Source organism: Fragaria vesca, linkage group LG7, assembly GCF_000184155.1.
Source record: "Fragaria vesca subsp. vesca linkage group LG7, FraVesHawaii_1.0, whole genome shotgun sequence".
Classification (NCBI taxonomy): domain Eukaryota; kingdom Viridiplantae; phylum Streptophyta; class Magnoliopsida; order Rosales; family Rosaceae; genus Fragaria; species Fragaria vesca.
This window is the reverse complement of record NC_020497.1, coordinates 16,380,317-16,392,843: the sequence shown is the minus strand read 5'-3', so window position 1 is coordinate 16,392,843 and position 12,527 is coordinate 16,380,317. Positions and strand designations below refer to the sequence as shown.

Here is a 12,527-nt window from a genome sequence, read left to right as displayed (position 1 = left end):
ATATTTGATCACTGATTGTTCATCCCAATTCCTATTTACAAATCTGAAATGTTTTCTATACGAGACCAAATTACATTGAAGTTACAAACAGCACACCAATGATCGATGCAAAATAGATAAGGTAGTGTGTGTATGAGTATGACACTGATTTTCTTATACACTTATCGGTTTCATTTGAATGCGAATGGTAGATGCGAAAATAAGTTTTAATTATGTAATTGACATTGTTTTTTTCTCTCTCCCAAATACAACGTACGTAGTTGTGATATATAATTGGTTACAAAATACATTATTCTTGTCAATTTGTCATGTTACTATGAGGTTACTGATAAAGTTAATTAACCGGAATAAGCGAAATATGAATGCTTCAATGTTTACCACTTTACCCAATAGAATGGTTCTTTTACCTGATCGCAATAGGAAAACAAGAATGATGATATTAACATTATGTCTTTCATGAGCAGTGCAAGAGGGTTCTAGTAAAGAAAGGGGTGAATCGAAGATAAAAAGAGAGTCAAGAACGGTTAGGAAGGTAGGCTTTATGCCTTTGCATCGAGGGTTGACGAGGGTTTCATTAATTCACTTATCAACAAAATCTATGAGATTCACCACGTCATCGAGTTATCCCATATTATTGGAGCCAATGTTGTTCAACAACACCACACCAAACCTCATCGCCCTTTGAATTCACATTCGACTTCCATAACGTATTAGATTAGCATCGATGCATCTTACTACCGACATGTGAAATTGCCACCCCAAATTAAACACAACCCCAATTATTCATCTTCTTTCTACAAGACTAACAAGCAGCAATATGTTCTTGCTAGCTATGCCTAGCTCTTGATCCGCTCGTGTTAGCTTTTCTGAGTTTTCTCCATCAGTCAAGTCAAGGGAGAGACCTTTGAATTTTGACTTTTAAACAAGGCTGATGTAGAGGTGACATGTATCATGTACATATGTGACGCAATAATTCGTTTATGTTCTTACTTAATTATCTGACTTGAGCTTTGATCAGAGGCAAGCTACTAGCTAGATGAGCATCATGAACATGATGTGGTGGGGGTTGCAAAATTTACAGAGAGCTTATTATTACTTGCTTCATTATGCATTGTTTGGTTGAAAGATTGCTGTAATGTAAAGGAAGTATATAGACATGCATGTAATAATTCCTTCAACATTAATTAATATTGCTCAATACTATATGTATATTGGAGAGCCGATCAATTAATCCTTCGCTTCAAGCAAGTATATATCAGTGTCGTCGCATATATACTTGTTACCAATAAGCTTAGGAGAAATGATAGATCCAGTTATTTTTTTTTTTTTTTTTGGGTTTACTTGAGTACGTGCATCTGAATACTATTTGCACTGCGCAACTATGTAGATCAACCGTAGAGTTCCATTCAGAGACGAAAGAAATCAATAGGGATTTGTTCTGCCCAGATTGTAGACCACATTTACACAACTCGAGCCCAAAACCCAGAATGATGATTGATAACCAACATGAACTGTTTTTGCTTTAAGAGTGAGGATCAATTTTACGGCACCAGTGCCTACGTCATCTGTAGCATCCCGAGAACTGATTACTTGATTAGCCGGCGATGTCAAGGTTTCTCCTGATCAGTTCACTGTATATTACAAGCGCGGGGAGAGTCGCACACCCAAATTAAACCAAAGTTAAGATCACGTATAGCATTGTTCTGCCGCCAAGTTCCACTGTGAAGGCGTGCTTGGTGCCGACAGAGGGTTTCTGCGACGTTTCGTTTTCTTATTATCAGCCGGACGTTCTCTAGCTACAAACGGCCAATGGCGAAGCTGTGATCTACTAAAAGGAAGACACCACGTACGCATACTGCAGCGAGCAATGCCTACAACTTCTACAACTATTTCTACCACTAAACCAGCATCCTAAAGGGAATATGGGGTTTATACAGGTATGTTTTCATAGAAGAAGAGCCACTGTCATCCTGGACAGCACGCCATGCAGTAGTGTTGTCCTGGTCTTGCCTCATTGATGTGCTAAATTGAATTCTAAAATCTTAAGTACTAAACTCATACATGTAAAACATGATTGGATAATGCAGTGGGCCTCATGAAAATACAAACACGGCCTGGAGGGTCAAGTGGGCTTCGAATTAAGACGACTCAACGCTTTTGGGCTCTTTGCAGCCGACGAATGAATCCCTCTTGTTTTGAATATGAGTTCTTTGAATCTAGTGTACGTGGGAGAGGACTTTCCAGATGATTGCCCTTCCATAGTTTCATTGATCTGATGCTGTCATTGCTGCGCACAGGCTTAAGTATAGAAGAGGTAGAAATTAGATGCAGACTCAAACAAGTAGCCACGCACCAAGAAGATCGATCTGCAGTTCTGCACCAAACGTTTATGTTTTAGATGAATTGCGATGAGATGGATGATATGTAGCTACGTAATGATCAAGAATTCAAGAGTATTTACAAATACATAATCAAATATTGGGCTTGTATAACCCACCTTGTTATACATAATCAAATAAGATTTGAATTTCATAAATGGGTCCGGTTCAAGGCACATCAAATTTGACACTATTTATTAACCATTAGATTTTAAAACAATGAATGATCTAGATCAATTCTAAATATGATGTCAACAAATAACTAATTGAGCTGGCAAGTGATGTGACATGACATTACCTAATTTTATAACAAATCAAATTAAAAGAGAGAAAAGGAAAATTAAGATAAATAGTGTCAAATTAGTGTTAAATTTATCATAATACCTCCTTAATCTTTAGCTTTACATTTGTTTCCCTCTCCTAGAAGAATGGAGGATTAAGATAATACAGAACTATCATGGGCATTGCATGGGACAGCTCGGCAGTTAGCAGGTTGGCGGTGGTAACAATAGACAGTACACACAATGCTCTTCTGTTCGATCACAAGCAATCACATGCTTCTATATTCTTAATTATTTGCCATATGCACATTCAATTTTTGATTACATGGTTTTTTGTAATTTCACAAATAATATTCCTTTCTTTCAAGTTCTTCACATGTCACCTAATTGTAAAGTGTAAAGCATAAACATCCCTAAATGGCTCCGGCAAGTGTTGCATTCACGTAATAGTTTTCTAACTTTCATTGTCTGGCCAAATTGTGTACACTCTCATTCTATTGACTTCATTTCGAATCATATGTTATCATCTCAATTATTTTTTCTTGTTTGTTTTGTTATGATACAAAGTAAACTAAAATATACAGTTTAACCGGTGTATACGAAACTAACATGACTATCATCTCAAGGGAACGAAAGGGTTCCTTTCAAGTTTCAACAAGTCACTAGAGATCATTAAGTACAATTTTGTTTTTTTAACTAAAATAATCAAGTACAATTACGATTGATGAACACCAACTTGCTTGCGTCACACATTGAAGAAGTAGGTGAAAGCCCAAGAATGAAGTAGGTGGGAGCTGAAGCCCAGACAGTCGTAGCTGAACAAAACCCAATCCAGTCGCAGCCAGTCAGCCAGTCACCAAACCTCATAGCTAACAACTGACACGTGCCCAAAATGGAAGCGGGTGACCGGGTACCTGACACTTGGTAGGGGGAAGCGTGTAAGACACAGAGAGTAGATAAAGCAGCGACGATAATGCAGAGAGAGTTTTCGACAGGGGGATAACCGCTTAAACGGATTTGGCCACCCGTTTCGGTATATTCGAGGCCATTCTTTGCCACCACACACATCACCATTCACCCGAAGAGTGTAAAATGCAATTTTAACCTTGAACACTTGTAGTGAAAACTTGTAATGAAGTAAGAAATCAAAGTTTGCTTGATGAAGTGTGCGGGAGTTTTGTTTGTTTGATTCAATTTAGTGAAGCCGCACTAAGGACGTCCCAAATCCTTTAAAAATTACACAAGATTTTCCTACAATAAGGATTGATAACTAACAAACAATGAAAAAACACAACTTAGCTTATGGTTTAACTATCAAGTTTGAATGAGATTAAGAACCCATAAATACTTTAAGTAAGCAATCAAATAGCTTGTATATTGAAAGAAATAATATTTCGATTCAACTAATAGTTTAAAACACGCATGTGAATATGTATTTGTATAGTTATCATTAAATGTTATTTTATTATTTTGAACATATAACATTATACTGAACTCGCTTATGCTTGAATATGTGGTAAATTTGTTTCGTATTATATGAAAGTTTAGACCATATTTTTTCACTTTTGAGTACCTTATTTAACTCTAACACAATGTCACTGAGTATAAAACTCAAATCCTTTAACACGTAGTAGATAAGATCATCATAAACCATTGAGATGGGATATTGTTTAAGAAAGATGTAGGGAAAGCAAGATTAGTGTGTCGCAATGGAGACCCCATGATAGGTTGGATCTGTTTTTATACGCTTTGTTTAACGACTAATTATACGAATCAAATGGATCTTCAATGATTCTAACAACACCTCAACGTGCATTTTCGTAATTTGGTTATGCACTTTTATTAGTTGGATTAGAAAACCACACCATTATTGGAGTGATTCCGTATGATATTCTAAGCTTATGCTCAGTTTCTTTCTGATCATATGCTTCCTTTCTCTTTGAATATCCTAATGTTGTGTCACTTCGATTTCAATAATTCTGCTTCGATCAATCACGAGTGCTTCAACATAGATCCTTTTCCTCCCTTTCCCAGAAACCATGACGCAGTCGAACAGCCTATATGATAATGTCAATGTAATTATACAAGCATATTGTGTATGATTAAATCATGCAAGTTAATTATATGATTGCAAGAGTTGATGAAATTTGAAAACATGAATCGAAGACCAAGTCCGATCCTTTACGAGTCATATGTATATAGTCGAGCTAAGTTAATGGTTGAGTTTTACTCCTAAACTGATGAAACATTCACTTCCGTATTCAAATAAAAGTTTTGATACATCTTCTTGCTTATGTGATCTAGTCAATTATGAATATAATCAAAATTGTAAAAGCCAATACAGTCAAACTTTATAAAATTAATTTAAGATATCTATCAGTATTGATATGAAACATGTTACATGTCATAACCAGCTTTAACTCGTTAACTTTTACTGCTTCTTTGTTTTTTACATAAATTGATTTTCGAAATGAATGAGTATAGAAATAAGGCTAAAGAATATCTATACTAGGTAGCTAACTTGGGGCTCAATTGAACGAGTTTCAATTGAAAAGGTCTTGAAATGAATGTAAACCCAAAACCCTATCAACAATTTGTAGAACGGTACTAAAACACCGATAATTATATATCTAACACGGATCATCTATTTGTTTAACTATTGAGCTTTCAAAATGGAAGACTATAACTCAATAGTCGAATAACTACTCAACTAAATCCCAACCTCTAAATGAACCGTTTAATATTTGCCATGATTTCATGAATATGGATTCAAGAAAGGAGAATAATAAGAATCCCCTATAGGGAAAACGAATATCCCAATATCAGCTAATGGATCCGAATAATCCCATAATGGAGGTCGTGCTTTGCTTATGCAATATCCATCAAAACCCATCTCCCAACTCCGATCCACCAATCAAACCACCACAATCGTCTAGCCTCAACTCTATTGTCCTCTTCCCCTCCAATTCTAATTTCTCAAATTCATATTTCCTTATCCTCAAAAAAAGAAAAATCCAAAATGGTTTCGTAGAAGGAGAGGGAGGTCTAGGTGGCAGAGAGAAGTAGTAGAAGAGAAGAACTGGTCCAACAGAGAAAGAAGAGGTTTTGGGCAAAGGAAGCTTCAAACTTTCTCTCCGGACAATAATGCCCTTTTACTGGCTGGCCCGGTTTTGTGGTCAGAAAACCACAAACTTATAAGACGGGGTTTAAGCCACTGTTTTGCATGGTTTTTCTCTCTTTTTTGTATATACAACACAACAATTCTCTCTGGGTTTTTCTTTCTTTTTCAGCTTTCTTCAAATCAAATCAATTTGTAAAAAACCAAAACCAAAACAAAAAAACAGAGTAAGTTGTTCTGGGTTGTGATTCTCGCAGATCGATTTGCACATTCTTCCAGAAATTGTGAAAATTGTAGATAGATTGATTGGTGGATTGGTGTTTGGAACTTGCCCAGGTGAAGATCTTTGTGGAGGTGAGTGGTTTATAGTCTGTGGTGAATTATGGGTTTTTGTTTCTGGATTGTAATGCGAATTGGGTTTGAATTGTTTGGATCAATGATTGATGGGTTTTGGTTCGTTGTTGGTTTGGAGTTTTTGAGCAATTGGGTTTTGGATTCCTGCATGCAAGTTCTGGAATTGTGATTGGGATCGGGATCTGATCGTGGACTTTTGGTTTTGATGAATTTGGGTGTGATTGGGACTTTTGTGAATGATCAGAATTCTTGGTTTTGGTTTTTTGCATGGAGTATTTTAATTTTGTTGATCTGAGGTTTTTGAGATTTAAGTTGTTTGCTTTGGATTCATCGATACGTAAAAGGCCATGTTGTGAAATGAATGAATGATCTGAATTGGGAGTGAATTGTATGTGATTTGGTATTCTTCGAATGACGTATTGAATTTGATCAGCATTGGATATGGTCTCTGGGTTTTGGGGGTTTAGGAACTTGGTTGCAATTTACATTTCTTTAATGTTTGCGATGTAAAGCAACTTAGTTTGGATGTGATTGGGGCCTTGACTTCCAAATTTGGTTCGAATTTATGGCTGATCTAAGTCTTTGTCTTATTTCTTGGATTTTAATTTCCAAAGAGCTGTGATCAGGAGTTTTACGATCTGGGACCTTGATATAATAATTGCCATTGTTGAAAAAGTTTCATCTCTTCTTACTCTGCCTTTTGTTTTGAAATTTTTGAATTTGCGATCAATTCTATAGAGGGTTCTAAATCCTGTCATTCTGGAATGTAGCATCACTCATCTATCAATGTCTCTGATCTGTTGGATTTGTAAGAAATCATGGAAAGAATAGGTATATGCATACAGAGGGTTGGTGGCTACGCATGGTTGTTTTGCATTTTGGAACATTAGGCAGTGTTTGAATTCTTAGTGTATGCTCTTATTTGAGTTGTTGACATATGTAGTTCAGAAAAAGTAGTGCTATAAGCGTAGAGCACATTTTATTTGCTTTCAAGATTTTCTCATAATTGTGTGACAAGCGTCAGATTCGTTTTGAATTGATTCTTATTGACCGTTATGCTATCAGATAGGATGCACTAATCAGTATCCGTCCACAATTTTTTCAGTTAAATTGAGCCTGACATGTGTTACCTTTTATTTTGTGATTGACAGTGAGGAGACTGTGGAGGTGATGCTTCTCTCTGTTTGATGAGTTCATATTGCCATGTATGCCTGAGATATGGTGTTGAAGAAGAGGCTAGATTTTGGATTTAATGGGTTCCAGGTCCCAACCATACCCAAAGCTCCCAGATCAGCTAGAGTAAGCACTCAATTAAACTCTTTCCACTTAGTTAGTTGCTTCTTTGATGTTGCAACGTATTAACTTCACGAATCTTGGCTACTGGTTCCAGAGGAGGGGCCCACAAAAGAAGCCAGTTGAGGATGAACAAATCTGTGCGTTTGAATTACTGGCCTCTATAGCTGGCAAGCTATTGCAGGAGAGTGAAAGTTCATCCGCCTCTAGTAATGCTTCCCAAGGAGAGTCTCAGCCTGCCTTTGGTAAAGAGGTTAAGCAGGAAATACAAGATGAACACAAACTTCTGAAAGATGAATGTCTATATCAAGGCTGCTCTGAAGAGAGTGTTTCTTTAGAGCTGACCTCAAAAAGCATTGATCGGAAGTGTACTCTAAAAGAATTTCTGCATGCAGAGAGTGATACGGCTTTGGAACATGCTTCAATTATTACTAGTTCCCACAGCTCAGAGAATCTTGCTGGTCAGACGAAGCCTGTAATACGCAGTAGCAAGCCCACACTTCACAATTATTCCAGTAAATTAGGGAGAGGCTCCCCAGGTATTGGAGAGTCCTCTTTTGGTAATTTAGGAACTCCAAAAGGCAGTGAGGGATTAGAGACTGGAGGTTGTAATAGGGCTAACACATGCAGTTCCAAGGATCCAATGGAATTGCATGCAGAGTATCCTGCAACTGTCGATGGAGACAATAATGTCAAATTGTCGTTGTACAGGAATCTTATTCCTAATGCTTCTTTTTCCAGGCGTAGGAATCATATTAAATTAGGTATTAGAGATGATGACGAAAAGTTTTCTAGGTGCAATAAACTCAGCACTAAGGTAAAGGTCTTTAGGCCTCCATCTCGTATTGGAGACCGAAGAATAAGAAAGTTACTGACATCCAAGTATTGGAAAGCGGCTCCAAAACTGAGGGAATGTGATAACCTCAGATATGGTAAGTGGCTGCTTATTGCTTTTACTATTTCAGCCTCATGTTTTTCCAAATGTGTGTATCTATAAGCTTATGTAAATAATGTTTTGATAGTATGATGCTTTTGATTTCTCTAGATGGGGGAGTAAAACCTACTTATCACAAGAGGAAAATCTTTTACAGTCGCGAACGATCTCAGCGTGACACTTTTTGTAAGAGGAGGAAAATGGTTGAACGAAGCTCGATAGTGACTTCTGATGGAGGATTCAGTGGTGAGAGTGTTTCTTATTCACCTGAGAAGGGCATGAATGGAGACAAAAGTGTTCCTGGTATGTTCATTGGTTTAGTGACCTATTTTCACCATCATTATTCCTTTAGACTTTTCGAATTTAAGGATCGTGCCAACAAAATTGCTTAAGAGTTGTTCTTCTCTGCAGCAAATGGGGTGTCTTCTTCAGTCATAGGCCCTAAAGCTTCTCTCCACTCCAGGGATTCTCATGGTAATTAAAGCTTTTCTGGTGGGGGTAGTTTTGCAAATACACTTTTTGTTGGATTGTGTTTAATAGGTTTTCATGGTGGATATCTTTTTCTACAGTGAAACTCAGAATCAAATCCTTTAGGGTACCAGAGCTTTTAATTGAGGTGCCAGAAACTGAAACTATCGGTTCCTTGAAGGTATAACTGAGTCACTATTTTCTTAATTCTTTTTGTACTATCAGTGGCCACAAACTCAGGCTTTTTTTAGTGTACGGGTGTCGAGTTCTTTTGTTTTTTTCCTCAATGAAGTATACTTTCTTTAGTGACGTGGAACACACTAGTTTTGTTGGTCTCGTAACAGGTTTTATTTTTTTAGGTTGATGTCGACTTTTGTCACTTCTATTACTCAATATATGTTTGCGTTGTGACAATTTGCAGAGGACAGTTATGGAGGCAGTAAATGCAATACTTAATGGTGGCCTAAATGTTGGGGTGTTAGTTCAAGGTAAAAAGGTTAGGGATGACAACAGAACTCTACTGCAGAGTGGAATTTCTTGTAAAGACAATCTAGATTCACTGGGTTTTACATTGGAGCCTAGTCTTGTGGAAGCTCCTTCATCTTTGTGTCCTGGTGATCCTCCACCGTTGTCTTGTGGGGCATCAATACTGTTGGCTGGGTAATTTTGACAGTTTTTTATAGGCTGTTTTACCATTTCAGTGATTTCGCGGCTGATATGGTCAGAAAATGATGTTCATGCTTTTAGTTACATTGGATATGACTAGATTTCAATTATGCTTTAACTCTGTTCAAGTGTGCACTTTGAGTTTTTGTAGCTAAATCTCTGTTGTTTCAGGTCTCCAAGCACACCTCTACTGGATCCAGGGATTCCTGATGCAATATCTGATCCCCCTCCTCTGACCAATTCAGGCAGTCTTGCTGAAATAAATCATGAATTGGTTTCCTCTCATATTGAGCCATTAATCATAAAAGCCATGCCAGAGTGCCAGGCAATAGTTGCTCTTCCTGACGTGAGCATGGAGCCACTAGCTGCAGTTCCTGTAAACCAGAGATCTAAGCGATCTGAGCTTGTGCAGCGTCGAACCAGGAGGCCATTCTCTGTGTCAGAAGTAGAAGCATTAGTGCAGGCTGTTGAGGACCTTGGGACCGGAAGGTGCGATATTCTTTACCATCTAAACTGCATTACATGAAGGTTATATTATATAAGGGTTGTAGGATATGAAGGGCTCTAACCACATTTCTCATTCTGCAGGTGGCGTGATGTTAAATTGTGTGCATTTGAGAATGCAGATCATCGAACTTATGTGGACTTGAAGGTAATATATTTTGATATCATATTATTTTAAATCATAGTAACTAAGAGTTTACCACATGTTTTGAATACTTATCTTCAGAGAACTTTCTGTGGTACTAAGCTATTGTTCCCCCATATACCTACATTTTAATTTGATCCAAATGAAGAACTTACCATGTGTTTGGAACTTTGAATAGAGTAACTCATGTCCTACATTATTCACATATTGTTGAGACACATGATTAGTACTTACGATTCATGAGTTAGTATGCGACAGAGTTTATACATTGTTGTTGATTGAGTACTTTGCTGGTAAAGCATAAGTTAAATTATAGTCTTTGCATTGTCTGCAGGACAAATGGAAGACCTTGGTTCATACCGCACAAATCTCTCCTCAGCAAAGAAGGGGAGAGCCTGTTCCGCAAGAGCTTTTGGACAGAGTATTGGCTGCCCATTCTTACTGGTGCCAACACCAGGCTAAGCAACAAGGCAAGCACCAGGCTTGTGTCCCGAGGATCACAGACACTTGCTCGACTGATAGACATGGAGCTGAAAGGTACTCAGCCATTGTATGATGTAGAAAACAGCAAAAGTTGACAGAAACAGAGAAAGAAGACAACTGTACAAATGACCCTCCTAAAATTGTGTATTATTCTCACACCCATACTATGATTTATTTGCTGACATCTCTGTCTGAAGATGTTAGCATATGTAAATGATCTCGTCAAAATAAGTTCAGTCAGTCTAACAGTACAGTCATTTGAATTCAATTTTTTCATCATAAATATTGTAGAATTGTGAATGAACATCATCAGGAAATAAAGTTCTTCAATTGTTTTCCTTTGTTGCTCAGATCTTGCTTATCCTTTCTGATCTTATTATCTATCATGAATTTGCTTATATTGTGTCAAAAAATGCTGCAGTATTATTGGTTACGCACCTTTCTGTTGAACGAGAGTGTAGAGCATCCACCATTTTTTGTTTTGATACGAATAGAGCATCCGCCATTGATATATAAATGGCTTGACAATGAATTCAGTTGAGTAATGTAGTGTATTACTCGACTTCTGTTTATCCCCTTACATACGTATTTTGTATTGGTATGCATCACAAGGAAGCTAATGTCTAAATGGATTCTCAATAACATCCCGGAAACGGAAGATAATTTCCTCGTAGTACTCACAGTCGGCAAGTCATTCTGAATTATGATACAACTTCCTTCCAAGGGGGACTATGAAACAAGTGTTCTGCAGTGGCGTTTTCCGGCATTGCTGTAGAACACTAGAACTATCAGAAACACTTGAAGATAAAGCGTGCTTTATGAACTACTGAAGGAGTTTTGGTTTTTATGAGACTTTGGACCGTGGGGGTCGTGTATCTATCATATCAATGACCAGAAGTGCTAAGTTCCGGATATGATATGTCACAAGTAGTCAATCGGTCACTATCTTTGCATCGTGTACAATAATGTCAATGGGGCTGAACCTATAAACCACCCTAAGATGACTACCACCCTCATTTGATTGATTAATAAAAACGGATCAATGGTGTGTTTATTTCTTTTATAATATGTCGGTAAGCTATAACCTGTTAGCTACGGGGCTTTAAAAATACGGATTCGGTGGCAGAGTTTCAATGCTCAATAATACCATGAAGCCTTTGGTAATCAATTCTCTCATGTGCTGGATTTCCAAAATACTTCCATCTAATTTAGCCATCTGTGACCCAAAGGGCCAATACACTACTACACTAGTGTTCTATTTTTAATAAGAAATTTGGAGGACAGCAAATTATAATGTGGAAAAAGGTATGAATGTGTGATATTTGATAATGCAACCTTTTCATGAAGTTCTAGAACTCTTCAAGATGCTTAATGGACCATGGATGACAATGACCTTTTGAGAATGAGTGATCAAGGTTTTAAGGTTAAATTAGACCTTAAATCTTGCGAATTAGGCATGGAAGTTTATGGAAGTATTAGATAAGCCTCACTCAGAAAGCAATTATGCGACAAAAACACATCTAATTATACAATCTTATCATTCATGTGTTGGTCCATATTCTATAATCCTAATTTTGGCCCTTTGCTTTTGTCCAATCCTATATATTGATGCTGTTATGCTGAAAACGACATTGAGATTATGACCAATTGGGATTTTGGTAATAATTGTTCATTATTTTCTTATTTGGAGACAAATTTCATTCTACCATAATTAGTGGGATGAGCAATTGATTAGATAGAGTTTAGTATCTATCATCATTGTTTGTCACTAATTATGGATCCGAATTGAATTTCTATTGGCATTTCCCATTATATAAAGATAATTACCATGTTAATAAAGTTAAAATCAGAATCTCGTATATTTGCCAACTTTCGTCAGTTTTCCGTGAACCAATATTTTGTC

At 37.1% G+C, this 12,527-nt stretch overlaps 1 protein-coding gene across 1 annotated transcript; it reads left to right on the top strand.

Annotated features, from left to right (window-relative positions):
- The first annotated feature begins 5,902 nt into the window (after window positions 1-5,902).
- LOC101306171 (telomere repeat-binding protein 4-like) lies at window positions 5,903-10,973 on the top strand. The gene is made up of 10 exons (XM_004307445.1): window positions 5,903-6,131; window positions 7,283-7,430; window positions 7,522-8,356; window positions 8,470-8,661; window positions 8,770-8,832; window positions 8,928-9,007; window positions 9,248-9,486; window positions 9,664-9,981; window positions 10,081-10,144; window positions 10,476-10,973. Exons 2-10 carry the CDS (start codon window positions 7,350-7,352, stop codon window positions 10,695-10,697), a joined length of 2,094 nt encoding a protein of 697 aa, XP_004307493.1. The 5' UTR covers window positions 5,903-6,131; window positions 7,283-7,349; the 3' UTR covers window positions 10,698-10,973.
- The last annotated feature ends 1,554 nt before the right edge of the window (window positions 10,974-12,527 follow it).